Source organism: Solanum stenotomum, chromosome 10 (genome assembly GCF_019186545.1).
Source record: "Solanum stenotomum isolate F172 chromosome 10, ASM1918654v1, whole genome shotgun sequence".
Classification (NCBI taxonomy): Eukaryota; Viridiplantae; Streptophyta; class Magnoliopsida; order Solanales; family Solanaceae; genus Solanum; species Solanum stenotomum.
Genome location: NC_064291.1, coordinates 5,275,443 through 5,292,168, shown reverse-complemented (window position 1 = coordinate 5,292,168; position 16,726 = coordinate 5,275,443). Strand labels below are relative to the sequence as shown.

Genomic DNA, 16,726 nt, shown 5'->3' with positions numbered 1-16,726 from the left:
TCTCTCTGAGAAGATGAAGATACCTCCTTCTAGTACATGGGACTGGAGGGGGAGATTTGTGGGGTCCATCCCATGAATTTTTTGGGTCAACAATTGCAGCTGCAATTGTTGTAAAGAAAATGAGGGCTGAATTTGTTTGTCAACAATAGCTGCAAACTTTTTTCTTTTGTCAACAAAATTTGCAGCAATGCAAATTTTTCGGTGGCATGATTTTTGAATAGTGCAATGCAATTGCATCTATAAAAGGAGCTCTTCGGCTCCTCATTTGAGACACACCAATTCACAGAGAGAGTAAAATATTTAGAGAGCTGTGAGGCTTCCATAGACTATATAAGAAAATAGTCTGTGAAGAAAAATAGAGTGTGAGCGATATTTTAGTAAGGTGGAAATCAAAAGAGTGTTATTCCTTTTGAGTGTGTAGTAGTCACTTTGAGTATTGTATTCGTGACTATACAGTGTAAAATTCCTTACTATAGTGATATCAGTTGCTCCTCTTGGCCCGTGGTTTTTCCCTTATTTAGAAGGGTTTCCACGTAAAATTCTTGGTGTCATTATTTTCCCATTTTATTTCCATTACTTTTACCATATATATTTTTGTGCTTGTCCGCTTTTTCCCAACACTTATCAGTTGTTCTTTCTAGCTATCTTTACAGTTTTTGAAGATGCTAGTGATAAATTTTTGAAAGCTGAATGTCACGTCCATTTTCCTCTCTTTCCTTAATACTAAGCTCAATTGAATGATCACTTGTCTTAACTCTTTTATAAGTTATTCAATCAGAGATCTTAATTGACATGAATAAACACCACTTTTAAGCATTATCAAATACTTGGATAAGAACGTGGGTTTGGGACTCATTAACAGCTTCCATTTTTCCTCTAAATGAGGATCCTATTGGCTTATTTATTACATTTACTAGTTTCTAGTATTATGTAAATTGGTTGAACATTTAATTATGTGATATCAGCAAGTCCATTTCTTTGAATTGAACATAGTTTCCTCCCTTCAGTTTTTTTATGAGTTGTGTACCTACTTCAACTTATGGATTATTTCATGCTTCCTTTTGGTAACACTTTTTTTATTCAATCTAGATTCTGGATCCTTCAATTTGTTAAATTCTATCACACATCTTTTTTTCTATACCAGTCCTCTTTATTTCCACACTTTCCCTTCATGCTCCAAAAATATCAGTATTCTGCCATAATAAGGATGACTTTTTGCTCTATGAAACAAAGAAACAGATCTTTGGACTACATCAGTACATCTATATTATTAAATTGCTTGAAATTTGTGCCACAATAGGAATGTCAGTTGATTTCCTTAAATAAAGTACGATATATTTGTATAAATCCAATTCAATTTAAACTACCAGAGAAGTAAAAAAAAAAACTCTTCTCTCACTGCTCTTATTTCCAAGTTCACTTTCAGTTTATCTGGGTTTCATTTATTTGTGATCCTATCTTCGCTGCTCACTCTCTATTTGTTTCTGTTTATAATATCTATTGTTTGCTAGGGTAGATGTTAGAAATAAGACATCGTCTGTAATTCTTATTGTCTCTGATAGCAACCTTTTAATGCAGGCATGCAATGCTCATGGACTTTACTGTGTCCCTCTGTACGACACCTTGGGTACGCATTTCCTTTGTGTGAATAGTGGTTCCACGCTCTCCTTGTGATAGAATTTATTATCCTACTGGTACTCTTAAAAATAATAGAAATGTCCTAGGCTCATTGTAATGTGATGCATGATGGTGGAGTTTGACTACCAAGAGGCTATCACATTTACCAGTCATATGCCTTTTTTATTTTCAGTTTCTTTCTTAGAAGAAGGATTCTCATGCCAATTTAATAACTAATATTTAAAAACTATCTTTTTATGTCTTTAGGTGCTGGTGCAGTGGAATTTATCATTTCCCATGCTGAGGTTGCAATTGCTTTTGCTGAGGAGAAAAAAGTTCCCGAGGTATGCATTTTAGGAGTTAACCTTTAATAGACATATTATATTAGCTTCTCAAACATCATGTCCGGGATTCTTTAAGCATGTTGATCTCCATGCTAGGTATACATGACTTTCTACTCAAGTCTCATTGATATATCAAGTGTGGAAGTGAAATTAACTCACCCATGCAGGACAAAGTATCATCTGTTTGAACTTCTATGCTGTTTTAAAAATATGTAAATGTTTCAGACTTGGACATCATATTTTTAGAACTTTTGATTAGTATAGAATTTAGAAAAAATTGTTCCAATAAATTGGATAATTGACAAGAGAAATTTCATGAATAACTTTCCAAGAGATTGTTCGTTAAGAAGTTTACTAGTGTTGAATTTGGAGCTATGTTCTTGAACATTCAGGGGTGTGATTTTTACTAGAATTGTTCTCTTATGCCTTTTCAGCTTTTGAAAACATTTCCAAATGCTGCGAAGTACTTGAAGAGTAAGTCAGCTGTAATTTTGTTTCTTTTTCGGAAGTATAAATACGTCATGTTAATGGCGATTGTTTCCTGTTCTTTAACAACAGCGGTTGTGAGTTTTGGGGAAGTGACTCCCCAACAAAAGGATGAGATTGAAAAGTTTGGAGTGTCTCTTTATTCCTGGGATGAGTTTCTGCAAGTAGTAAGAGTTCTCTTTTCAACTTTTATCTTTCTGTTCAGATTTCTATTATGGCTATTTAAGGGTTACCAGTAGTGTGCTGTAATCTGTATGTGACTTCTAACACGGGGCAAAAAGGGGAAATAAAGATCTTTGGATCCTGAAAAAAATGGATGCGGAAGCTAGTGCAAATAGATTTACATGTTGACTTGCGATTGATTCCAATTTACACATTTTTGTTTAATATTTCATTATTTCAGTTTTTTCTAGGTTTTCCTCGTCTCAGAATTGACTTTCAAATTCTCCTCCACATTTATTCTTGATGTTTCTATTCTTAGATGTTGGGCAACTTATGAAATTGATAATTATTCTGGGTATGTTGTTTCCAATAGTTTGGTAAAATTGTAGTAAGTTTAACACTTTTGTTGAATGACCTGCTAAGAAGAACCTATATAGACTAGCTGGCAGTAAAATTGAACTTTTCCTTCCCCTGACTTTCTTAGTAATGTTATCAGTATTCATGCATGATAGTTTTCCTAATCTCGATCTTTCTGAATATCAACATATCAAATCCTTCTCGCTCTGTTTTGAAGATGGTGCAATTTCAGCAATCGCCTTGAGAGCAAAGTGAATTGGTTAAATCATACACTAGTCTAGATTTTCTTTCAATAGGTTAGTTGATCACTTCAGGAAGGTTCTGCTTGAGATGAAGTCAAAGGATGTTTCTTGGGTTGGGAGACTCAAACCTTAATTAGGAGTTCTTATGGTTCATTCAGATTGCCTTGGTATAACACTTGCTCTGGATGATCTCTTATTCTATTTGTTTTTCTACGTTCCTTCCAACTGGTGAATTATGCTTCCGTTAATCGGATAAGACTAGGGACTTACGAAAAGCTAGTTAGGTATCGGGTTCTAGCTTCACAATTTTCAAGTTTCTGCAGAAATTTCACCAAGCAGTTTGGGTGATTTTTGTTTGTGCATGCTTGTTAGTCATCCAGTTGACTCGTCAATTTCATTTACTATCAAAATATTCATGTTTGTCTGTGCACTGGATCATAGAAAAATATGTGAAGAAATAGTCCCCTATAAGTTGGAGGATAGGAAATTAATTACTCCTTCCGTTTCAATTTGTTTTTCTTCATTCGACTCGGTACATAGTCTATGAAAATAAAGAAGACTTTTGAATCTTGTGGTCTTAAACTAAAGATGTGTGCAATGTACCAAAATGTCATTTGAATCTTGTGGTCTTAAATATGTCGGGTAAGATATTGGGGGTAAAGAGTTATTAAATAGAGAAAGTGACATTCTTTTTGAAACAAACTAAAAAGGAAAGTAAGACAAACAAACTGAAATAGAGAGAGTATATAAAATTACGAAGGCACAGGTTCTGGGATGACGTCTAGTTCCACACTTCCTAATACTGCTATATGCTTGGCCTATAGAGAGAATTTGTTCAATAAATGTGTGGGGGGCTTAGACACAAACTATGGACAAAGAAATGATTGTTTTTATTAAAACTTTTTAGGCAGCAAGAAGTTCATTCACTGGGAATATAATGATTGATGCACCACTCCCCTACATTTTTTTGAACATCACATACTTATATAACCTTGATTATTCTTTAAGCTAAACATCACACTTCTCAATATGTGCAGGGAAGCAAAAATCAGTATGATCTTCCACTGAAAGAGAAGAATGATATCTGTACAATAATGTATACCAGTGGAACAACCGGAGAACCCAAGGGTGTGATGATCTCAAATAATAGCATTGTTACTCTTATAGCTGGAGTGAAGCGGTTTCTTGAGAGTGTAAATGAGGCGGTGAGATATATCTTCTTTTTATTTGCATGTGTTTTGGTAAAGCATTCTGAGAGTTTTACTTTTGCTTGAAAATATGTCTCAACTTTTATCGAACCTTTTTGTATTGCAGCTGACAATGAATGATGTATATCTCTCATATCTTCCCTTGGCGCATATCTTTGATCGGGCGATTGAAGAATGTTTCATTAGGCATGGAGCCTCAATAGGATTTTGGCGAGGGGTAAGATGTCCATCTCTTTCATGAAATGTTGTAAGAGCTTATCTTATGCATTTCTTATCATGTTTGCAGGATGTCAAATTACTAACTGAAGACCTTGGAGAGCTGAGACCAACCGTCTTCTGTGCGGTACCTCGGGTATTAGACAGAATATATTCAGGTAATATCTTACCCTCCCTTATAATTGATTCATATAAAGTTTCAAACCTTTCCACCCAATTACTAATGTTGACCTCCTTTTCTTATGAAAATCTATTTGTTTTACTGGAATACCAATGTACTTTAGATGTGACTTACACAGAAAGTGTGTAGACATAAAATTAATAATAGAAGCATTATTTTTTCTATATAACAATGATGTCTGAGCCAAATTTTGCGCACCTCGACTATTTCAGTGGATACCTGCAACCTCTGTCAACACAAGTATTGAGTAACTCCACCCGCCAATGCTTAGACAAATGAGAAAAGATCACCTAATGCCTTTCTCCTCTACTAGAATTTGATTTATTGACCAATAAGCCACATCCTTAGATGCTACTACAAGTGTTCTTTCTATAACTTTACAGATCTCCACACATTAGCGCAAGACATAAACTTTAGCTACGCTGTAGATTATGCTTATGGAAATGAAGGATGCCATGAAAAATATGAGGGTTAGAAACACTTGTGCTCCAGATAGTAACTCTTTTAGAGGTTTGGAATTATCTTGCAGAAGTTGGTGTGTTATGGCTTACAAAGTAATACAAACTATTCACCATCATATTAAGGAGCAGAAAGATGCCATGAGTGGAGAAATAGTACCTAGATTCCGACGGATAATCAGGAACCATCACAAGTGTGAAAGCAGATACTAAGGAGTTATCCATGGGCGTGGTTTATTAGATATTTACTTTAAGCTGGTACTTGTTTTACCCCAATTATGGATGAGCTAACCCACATTATAAATGCTTAAGGCTCATGTTGTGTGCTATTTACTGACAATATCGGTTAATTGATGAAACTGTGTCTACCAGAAGCTTGAATTATTGAGACACTATTAAAGAGTTTTAGTACAAGTAGAAGTAACAGTATAACACATAACATATGAAGTGCATTTTTCTATAATACTTTTACACCTATGGAAACATGTACTTTCTATAAATTATTTTACTAGGAACAAGTCAGTTCACTCCATTCTTCTTCCCTCAGATTTGAATATAAATCAGAACAAACCGATGTCCTAAGCCTGAGTCACTGCCACACATCAACAAAATTTCAATGTGCTCGACTTAAGAAAAAGAATTAGATCCCCACACAATGAAGTGTATTGCAGCTATATAATAAGCACATAACAATCTTATCTTATCTAACAGTTTAAGCTTTTAGATAAGGTTATTCACGCAATAATAAGGATACAATCATCTTCTGTTATTAGAGACAATAAGATGTGGGATTTATTGTTGTTCTCTGTGGAATTTGCTTCTTTCTCTCAAGTATGCTTTTGACTTTGTGCACTTTGAGTCTTAAGATTCTGGGTCATTTGACTAATTGCAATGAGCATTCTCAGGTTTGCAACAGAAAATTTCTTCAGGGGGTCGGCTAAGAAGCACCCTGTTCAATATTGCATATGCTCGGTAAGTTCTGTTTCATATTTCTCAAAGAGATGGCAACTTTTTTTGTTGATGCAAACATCAGTATTTTAAACTCGACGTTTGAGCTTTGACGTGCTTCAATTGTCTTAATGTGTATCTGTTGCCAGGGAAGGCACTGTATCTATGGTTGGAAAAAGATGCATCTGATGATGGTCCCTTTTGATTTTTGGAAATACCATTTTACTTGTCTGGCATAATATAGGTGTTTCACGTTGTTGGATTTATACCTGTACTCTTATACAATTCTAGCACTTTCTATGCTACTTCCAAATGTAGAGATTAGTTCAGTGAGTCACTACAAGCTTTTTCATTTTTGAATTGATTTTCCATAGAAGTGCAATTGGCTGCATTCTGTATATTTGAGAAGAAATTCGTTCCCAGTTTTTGGTTTAATATGAATATTGGAACTCATTTGAGGCATTTTCTTTTGGAGCCTTTACCTTACCTACATTTTTTAATTCTGCAGAAAACTTCAATATTTGAAGGATGGGTGTAAGTATCACGAAGCATCTCCAATATCTGACAAAGTTGTTTTCAGTAAGGTGGTGTAGATACTCTTGCAGCAGCTAATACATCTTCTAAATTTGCTTCCTGTCGTACCACTAGATATGAAAATTTGGTTGCTTTTGCTGATTTCTTAGGTAAGAGATGGGCTAGGAGGCAAAGTACGCCTTATATTATCTGGAGCAGCACCCCTCTCTTCTCATGTAGAAGCTTTTCTGCGAGTTGTAGCATGTGCTCATGTTCTTCAAGGATATGGTATTTTATTCTAATCCTCACATCAATTCGATCTATGGTGTTAAACTTATTGTCTTACTCCATCCCGAAAAAAATCAATAGGCTTAATTTGCTTAGTTATTTTACTTTTTTTTTTTGTAAAAAGATGTGATATATCTCATGGTTTATAATCTAGTCATAAGTGACATCAGTAGTTGTCCTGTCTGAGTGTTGACTATAGCTGAAATAAGTAACCTTTTAAACTATTCGGCAGAAAAGCTTCTATTGCAGTTTTACAGAAAGAAATCTAGCATGGTAATTTAGGTTTCTGCTTGAATTGTTCTGAAATTTGGCATTTCTGTAGCTTGTATTCTATGCGGAGTAATTTATTGACATTTGCCAAGTACTGGGACTTGGCAGAAGTTATGAGCTCATTCTCAGTTTTGACCACGTTGCGCTGACTCTTTACTTTCAATGCCGCATCCGTGTTGGATTCTCCAAAAAAACACTACTTTTGGAGAATCCAATATGCACCCGTTGACAATTTTGAAAAGTCCGAGCAACATAACTAACCAGAGACTTCTCTAAGCCTACATCTATTACCATAATGATATTAATAAAATGAATTTGACATCATCTCTCCGTAGACCCAACATGTTATATTCAATAAGTGATGTTTGTTTCCCTATGATTTAAAACTTAAACCTTCCTCTCAAATTTCCTCTGCACTCATCTGTCATCATAATGTTAACTTAGCTGAAATTTGATGCATACTTTTGACAGTATTGAGAGATTGTTGGCTTTTATTGTTCTGCACGAATAAACGTGTGTTGGACATTGGGTGGTCTTGGGTTCGTTCCACGTGGGCCGACTAGAGCCGGTTTTGCAAGATATAAGATAAAAAATAACTCTCTCGGTAAAGTCGAGGAAATAATTAAAATGGTGTTTATAACTATTCGATGTAACAAACAATTTTAAGTAAATTACTTAAGGTATTTGTTTGTATAGACTTATTGGAAAACTCTAAGTCAATATTTAGCAGTATTCTTTGTAGTATGTGCAGTTTGAATCTAGAAACTTTGTGAAGCAATAATGAAGTGTTAGTGGTATGCCAAGTAGATTTATGGTCCTGGTTAGATAAGTCATTTGTTGCTAGATTTGGACATAAGAACATAACTCATCTTGCAAACCGTTTTTGAACATAAAGAAGCAACTTCGGATAAATTATAGTGATAGGTATACATTTAGCTGTCATTTATGTCTATACTGTAATCTTATTTTAGATTTTTAAAATATGGATGAGAAATTCTTTGGTTTCTTTATATTGCCTAAGTAGTTGGATTGTTGTTCCTGATGATTTGCTAGTGTGTGTTCTTGCCAAAGCTGATGATTCAGCATTTTACTTTTAGGTCTTACTGAAACATGTGCTGGTACATTTGTATCACTACCAAACCAGTTTGATATGCTTGGTACGGTTGGTCCTCCGGTGCCCAATGTGGATGTATGCTTGGTGTCCGTTCCTGAAATGGAATATGATGCTCTTTCAAGCACACCACGTGGAGAAATATGTGTGAGGGGAGACACTGTGTTTTCTGGTTACTACAAGCGTGAGGATCTGACAAAAGAAGTCTTGATTGATGGATGGTTCCATACAGGTTTTTCTGGAAAAAGAATTTGCTTGAACTGATAACTGTCCCACTTGTTAAATTTTTTAATTGAACTTGCTCCAAAAAATCTTGTCAGGGGATATTGGTGAGTGGCAACCAAATGGTAGCTTGAAGATAATTGATCGCATGAAGAATATTTTCAAGCTATCACAAGGAGAATATGTTGCAGTCGAAAATTTGGAGAATGTATTTGGCAATAATCTTGTTATTGACTCGGTAAGTAATCCCAATTAGGTGCATTGGCCTCTTAACTATAGCAACTTGGTGACTTCGTGAGTGCAATTTATTTTCTGAACAAATAAGGTAGAAATTTTCCATCTGCTGTGTTCACTGCCTGTGATCTATCTGTGTGAACACTATGCTGTTAAAAGAAAGAAGCATTATTCATTCTAAAATCTCATTCTTTATGCAAATATATTTCATTGTCAATTGACAAATGTTTACTTAATTCTGTAATGATGAGATGGGATGCATATATAATTTTGGGCCACCCTTCACTCTGTTCATGGTTAGCCATGCTCACTATTAATGTTTGATAGAAAGTTTTTGGGCATAATACAACGAATATTCATAAAGAATAGAGCATATCCGTAAACCTGCTCATTATTTTAATGTTCTATAGAGATAGAAGCCTTCATCATCTCTAGTTAGTCGAGCTCGAGCCTCTTCAGCTCATGCTGCATCTCATCTTGATTGACAAACTTTTGAAGGGTCGATTAGCTCTGAATAGCGCTAGCTGCATTATTGGTTCTCTAGGATTAGATAATATGGTCTAGTAGTAACACAGTTATATCCACTTTAGACTCTAGATTCTCAGTTTTTTTTCCTTCTTGATTGGCTGCAGGTATGGGTATATGGGAGCAGCTTTGAGTCTTTCCTTGTTGCTGTTGTTAATCCAAGTAAACAACAGGTTGAAAAATGGGCCAAACAGAATGGCCTCTCAGGGGATTTTAATTCCCTATGTGAAAATTCAAAGGTGAAAGAGCACATACTAGGGGAGCTCACAAAAGCTGGAAAAGAAAAGAAGGTTAGTTTCTCTTCGGCCTCCATGGCTGTTTTTCATAATTTGATGTTTTGCAGAAACATGCAAGCCTAGGTAAACATGACTCATTTTCTTTGCAGCTGAAGGGATTTGAGTTCATAAAAGCTCTACACCTTGATCCAGTTCCATTTGACATGGAACGTGACCTCCTGACTCCAACATTTAAGAAGAAAAGACCACAATTGCTTAAATACTACAAGGTAAATTCTCTTTGATCAAGATTGGTCCTTTATCAAGACAACTCCAACTTGTTGGGGACTAAAGCTTAGTCATTGGTGTTCTTGGTCCACATCCAAGCATTTCCGTTTTCTCTTTTGTCTTCCTCTTATTTCACTGCTATTATATTCGTCTGTTGCGGGGAAAACAGGATGTTGCATGTTCCTTCGCCTAGCTAACAATATTATTTTAATGGATATAAGAGGAGTAGACATATGACCAATAATCTTGTGTTCTTATACCCGTTGTCGACATTTACTGTTAAAATGTACCTCATTGGTTGAGAGAAAGGGTTATTGTCTCGGTCTTGGGCATTTCTCACCATGTGAACTAACTTTTGAAGTTGAGTTAGACCCTAGGTCCTTTTCTTCTCGTGGACTACCCAAAGACTAGTTCATGTTTATGAGCAGAAATATTGGTTATTTTGTTCATAGCATGATCAACAATCCTCAATGCCCAAGATTGTTCTTAACATTTTTTTCTTGGCTATATCTAGAAGCAATTTGTCTGGAAAGACGTATAATTTCTTGGACCTAGTGAGGATCCATATAGACGATCCTAATCTGTTTAGACCTGAGGCATACTTGTTATTACGTTATTGTTATATATCGTTCTATGTGCAATCAGTTTATGAAATTCACGTTACGGAAATATATTTCATAAGCTGTTCTTTTCTGATTTGATTTAACTTTGTGCAGGATGTGATTGACACCATGTACAAGGATGCTAAATGAACTTGCAATGCTTGAAATTAGCACCTTTTATTTTTAACTAAACCTACCTCTTTTTATGTTTTTTGTTTTAGTACTGTACATATCACTCAAAGAATATGAGATTGTTTTATCCAAAACTGGATCAGACCCTGTAATACATGGGAATCTTATTTCTTATTAATTTGCTTTAGTTTATACCCATCAAGGAACACATTGAATTATGTCATTAGATTATGTTATTGCACAAACCAATAGTGGGTGTTTGGACGGAGAAATTGTGAATTTTTTTTTTTTAAAAATCCATATTTGTTTTCAAAGTAGAAAATGGTATATGGAACATTGAGTTGTATTTGAACATTAATACAAATTGAAATTGTTTTTGAATATTTGTGAGTGATCTGGAGTGAAAATTGAAAAAATAGGCTTTTGGAGTTCTTTGAATTTCAAAATTTTCAAGTTGAATTCTAGAAAATTGTAAGAATTCTAGCTAAAAATATGGGTTATTAAGTTTGCTCATTAAACTATAAACAAAAATAGTGACAATCAAGTTATTCAAGAATCGCATATCGATTCTCAACGATGAGTTTGTATTAGTTTTTGAATAATTGAAGATAGTACTATATATATACTAGATTCTTAAGGCCCGTGATACGGGCCCAATATAGTCAATTATTAATCATTATTTGACAAATATTAAAAGGTATTTCTATAGCATTCTGATCAACATTAATTAATATTGATCCTAGTAAAAAATTTAGTATTAAAAAATATCAAAAAATAACCATCAAAGAATATAGTGCATTGAATGGTGTTTCTCCTTCCTCAATTAAATATCTTAATTTTGAGTTTTGGATATGAAAAAAATTCTTAATAGAGAGCTCTATATCCGAATGGGCAACTCCAATATAAATATCGAATACTGAATAAAAATACTAAATTAAATTAACCCAATAATATTTTAAAGTATAATTGATATTAGCGATGGGTAGATTCATTTTTTAAGTTGTAAAACTCTGAAGTATAATATTCAATTTATTTATTTATTACTATAAGACACAAATTTAGTAGGATTCAGAGTTAATTTGTCTGTTCTATTGGATTATATCTTATATAAAAATCATGAATCATTATGTATTATCATCTTGAAATCTATCCTATTCATTTCAATTAATCTGTTGAATTTTTCTTTATAATCTATTAAAAAGTAATGTCCCTTTTCTTTTCTTAGTTCCAACTCCACATAACATATTTAAGATCACAAGATTAAAAGACATTTACTATATTTCACATATTTAAAATTTAAAATCACAAGATTCAAAAATCTTCCTTAATTTCTTAAACTTCATGCCAAGTCAATATAGAACAAACACATTGAAACAGAGAGATTAATATTTTTTATTTATCACTCATACATAAAAATTAGAACTAAGAAGCATGTTTCACTATTACATGAAGTTCTATATCTGCATAATTTGTCTTAATGAACTTAATTTTTTTAGCATGATACAAATGTGTTTTTGGTTCTCTTTTTTCATGCACAATAACTTATAGGAACAAGTATTTTTGTTATTTTTATCAGTTTACTGAAAAAATTTCAAACAATCTGAAAACATAAATGCATTTTCTCTGTTTTAAAAAAATCTATTTAGAATTAAATGCTAAATTAGCATGATATTTTAATACATAGATCATTACATATCGTATTGATTTCCTCATCCAGATATTTTATCTTATTCCAAAAATTTTTCATAATTTTTAAAATTACTATTAATCATTTGCTATTTTTGTCATCTCTTTCTAAATATTAATCTACTTAAATTTATTTTACTTCTCTAATTAATGTATTGATTTTTCATGTGTTCTGATTCTTAACTTCTTATTTCAAACAAAAGAATAGCAATATTAAGTAAACAAAGTAAACAATCTGATTAATCTTAAAATTTAAAATATTCTATTATCAAAATATTCTTATCATTAATGTACGTAAATTGAACACGAAAAATACTTATTATTTCTCTTTAATATTTGATTCGCAAAATTTTAAAACTATTTATTTAAAATTTTAGTTAGTTTCTTAGTTTACTTTAATTTCATTTAATTTATCTATCCATTTTATTTATTAATTTTTATTTTTATGTAAATATTTTTATTTTTTAATACATTTTAAATCATGTTTGTTTCTTTTTATATTTATTTTAGTGCAAAAAGTAAAGGTGTTAATGAAATATAAATTGATTTAGTAAATGGGTCCCACCATTTTTAGATAGTACGGCTACTTATTTTTATTTTTTAATACATTTTAAATCATGTTTGTTTCATTTTATATTTATTTTAGTGCAAAAAGTAAAGGTGTTAATGAAATATAAATTGATTTAATAAATGGGTCCCACCATTTTTAGATATTACGGCTACTTATGATATTTTTATGCTTTTCATGATATAAAGTACACGTGGCCATCATAATAATAGCAACTTGGTTGGGTAATCTGGGAAATTCAATAATTTTGCAGCAGAAAGTACAATTGTTTTAAGCTGATAATTTTGGTAAAATGACAAAAGTGCCCCTGGTTGTCCTGGTCGTCTTCACTCTTCTATATAATAGAAAAATAGATAGAAATATAAAGTTGAACAAGTAGACAAACGTGTCCTACGAGACATAATTCACGTAAGACGCCACATAGAATGTTGCATAAGACATGAATTATATCACCGCGTAGGACGTCAAGTAGGACACATGTATCTACTTGTTCATTTCTATACAATTTTTTGTGTCTACTATGCACATCCAAAATTGGAGGACACTGATGTCAAATGAAACCAAATTAAATGACATATTTATGTATTATCCATTTTAGAAAAATATATTTATATTTTTACATAAAATTTAACCAAATACAACTTTAATTATACATTTTTTTAATAAAATAAAAACTATATTTTCATGACCGAACCAGATTAAGAAAGAAAATGATTAAAAGACCTCGAATTTAAATTTTGAATATGAAAAAAAATCTCATTAAAAGTAGTAAGTACATTCAAAAATAAATATGAACTCAAATTAATTATTTTATTTTTAAAAAAAAAAATGTGTGGTCTTGAATGCATAGACTTTTGAAGTGAGTCAAAAATGGGGTCCATGTTTTAACTTTGCATTAATTTCTTTTACTCCTCCCAATGTGTTGTACACGCGTGACAATGGAAATCAACAACTTAATGGTGGATAAAGTGGGAATTACATAACTTTTGGCTGATTTTTTTGGAATGTTCAATACTCTCAATGCAAAATGTACAATTAAATTAAGCTTGAAATTTTATTAAATTGACAAAAGTACCCTTGATCGTCATGGTTGTCTTCACAGTTCTATATAATAGAAATATATATTAAATCCCTTTATACATTAACCATCCGGTAAAACTCACGAGTACTCACTTTTCTTTTTTAGAAAAACACTTTATTACATTACTTTAACATATGTTTCAGATGTCCATAGGCACCATTGCATCAGTTACAATACCACTTGTAAAGGCAGAATCCCAAAAAATCTTTTTTACACGAGTAATCACTTTTCAACTCAATAGTTAAAAGCTAGCTCAAAGCTTCAATTACTAAAAGAAAAACTCCAAGATATTGATATGAAGTTTGAAATTTCATGATTGTAATTAGGGGTGTCAAATGAGCTGGTTGAATTGAAATTGAAGATATTAAAATGGGTTGAAATTGAAATTGAGTTGGGTTTTGACCCGTCCAAGTTTACTTTGGGCTCAAATGGAGTTGGGTTCAAATGGGCTAAAAAACGGGTTAGGTCTTGACCCGCCCAATTTAACCCGATTAATCTCAATAATTTTAACATAGTGATATTTAATTTTTATAATCACAATTCGAATTTCAACTCGAGATTTTTTTTTTAAAAAGTAACAAATGGATAGATAAATCCTAAAAGATGTTAAATAGATAATAATTCATATCTTTAATATTGGAACATATCTTAGTAAAAAGTTTTAAAACGGGTTGAAATTGAAAATTGAATTAGGCTCAATTGAAGATTCTCTTAAAATGGGTTGAGATTGAACCCAATTCAAATTATTTTGAGTTTAATCCTAAAAATTCTAGACAAATTACGTATATTTGGATTCATTTTTGACGCTTCTAATTGTAACTATTTCTCGAAGACAAGGCCAATAAGTGACTATGCGAAGAGTTCTTGGATTGTGTCGAGGGTTTTCATTGAATAAAATAATGTAGACTTTACATGTACATAGTAATCTTTCGGCTTAAGAAGTTCAAATGAACTATATTGCACCCCTTTAGCTCTGTCCTTCCTGATAAATATCCCTTCATTTTTAATCAGACGTTTTAAACTCAAATTTCAAAAATATAGCCAGCTTTAATAGTGAGCGTTTTGCACCCTAAAATAGAACTTTCTATGTAAATTTGAATTACCCAAATCCAAACAAAGATTCGGACGCTAGGTGAAGAACCAACAAAAGAATAATTCGACTGACTTCAAGTATTGTTTGTTAGTTATTAAATTAACGAAAATTACAAAAATACACAATTTAAGATATTATAATCTCTAAAATTACCTATCATTTAAAAAAATTACAACAATCTCCTTTTAGACTCCATATCCCCTCTCGGATACATTTTTATCCCCTCTCTAATATATCTCAATCCTTTCGAATACATCTATATCCTCTCTCAGATGCATTCCTCCCATTAAATAATGTATCATTTGTAATGTATTGAACATCTAAGGAATATATCCGAGAGCAATGAAAATTTTGAGATTTTTTAATCGGAAAAACTTTATGAATAAGATATAATTAGCACTAACTTATACTTCAATTAATCTAATCGCTTAATACATTAATTAGAATTGGATAGCCACTAAGAATACGTTTAGTAATAACAAGAATTTGAAGTGGCAAAAATGTCTGCAAATAATAAGAAAACAAACAGAGGTCGGTTTCAATGCATAGAAAATGATAAAATTTGTCAAACCGACCTTTATTTTTTTTTTCTCTAGGTCCAAAATATACCTTTTTCCAAAACTATTCCATGAAGAATTGACAACTCATTTACATGAAAATAAATAGTGACCCTTTGAGTACTTGACTAGACAATTTAGTCATCCCTTCTTCTATTCATAGTTATCCCTTCTCTATTTTATTCCAATAGGAATATAAAATACAATTCGAAATTCGATAAATAATATTCTCGTTATTTTAATATATATATTTGAATTTGACTAGACATAAATTCTAAGAAACTAATACATTACTGAGTCTTGTAGTCTTTTACAAGCTTATCAAAGATATAATTAAATAAATAAAATATATTTTATATAATAGCTTAAGTTTTTTAAAAATAAATATTATCAAAAAATGTATTTTTATTTCACTCCTTTGATGATATAAGATAACACAACTACAAACACCACAACAAGTAATGGTGTTTTTCCATAACGACTCTATCGAATTATTATGAGTAATTTTTAGTCACTGAAAAAATTATTTTAAGAATCCTTTAGTTCTCACTACAGGAAACATCCATTTTTTAATAGATTGCACCATATAAATTCAAATTAGTCGGGACTTTAAAATGAATACAAAATATAAAATAGGAAAACGTTGAAGAATCAATCAGAACAAAAGAAAAGACAAGAGTGATTTTATTAGATTTTGATGTCTAAGGTGTTTCTTGTTCTTTCTATTTCTTGATGAATCATGATGTCAATTTCAATCAAAAAATAAATAAATACAGCTATGAATTTCAATTTCCAAGAAAACGAACATGGGGATTTATATTACGATAAGAGGGGACCAAATCTTGATAAATGAAGAATTTTATCCACTACATATTACATGTGTAATTTAATTCTTTGGCAAACATTTGCTAGATATAACAAGTGAATCACAATATTATATTATTATTGAATAAAATGGTCCTTTCCAATATGAAGAGTACCCATTTTTTGAACATTAAAATTTAGTAAAATTTAAAGGACTACAAAATTTGTTATGTGCTCATCAGAAAGCAATAGTCATGAGTCATTTGACTCATTTTTATAACGATGTTGGTTGTGTAGACAATAAAATTCGCGTCGAGA

At 32.0% G+C, this 16,726-nt stretch overlaps 1 protein-coding gene across 2 annotated transcripts in view; it reads left to right on the top strand.

Annotated features, from left to right (window-relative positions):
• Positions 1-10,761, top strand: part of LOC125842607 (long chain acyl-CoA synthetase 4-like) — a 17,043-nt gene extending 6,282 nt beyond the window's left edge. For both annotated transcript variants that reach the window (XM_049521912.1, XM_049521911.1), the window contains exons 6-20: positions 1,579-1,627; positions 1,885-1,961; positions 2,396-2,435; positions 2,520-2,614; positions 4,246-4,413; positions 4,523-4,633; positions 4,703-4,790; positions 6,177-6,243; positions 6,728-6,803; positions 6,903-7,020; positions 8,388-8,633; positions 8,722-8,861; positions 9,490-9,672; positions 9,768-9,887; positions 10,602-10,761. In XM_049521912.1, the coding sequence (XP_049377869.1) occupies positions 1,579-1,627; positions 1,885-1,961; positions 2,396-2,435; positions 2,520-2,614; positions 4,246-4,413; positions 4,523-4,633; positions 4,703-4,790; positions 6,177-6,243; positions 6,728-6,803; positions 6,903-7,020; positions 8,388-8,633; positions 8,722-8,861; positions 9,490-9,672; positions 9,768-9,887; positions 10,602-10,637 (1,614 nt within the window). In that variant the 3' untranslated portion in view covers positions 10,638-10,761. The remainder of the gene's footprint in view (positions 1-1,578; positions 1,628-1,884; positions 1,962-2,395; positions 2,436-2,519; positions 2,615-4,245; positions 4,414-4,522; positions 4,634-4,702; positions 4,791-6,176; positions 6,244-6,727; positions 6,804-6,902; positions 7,021-8,387; positions 8,634-8,721; positions 8,862-9,489; positions 9,673-9,767; positions 9,888-10,601) is intronic.
• Positions 10,762-16,726: the final 5,965 nt, after the last annotated feature.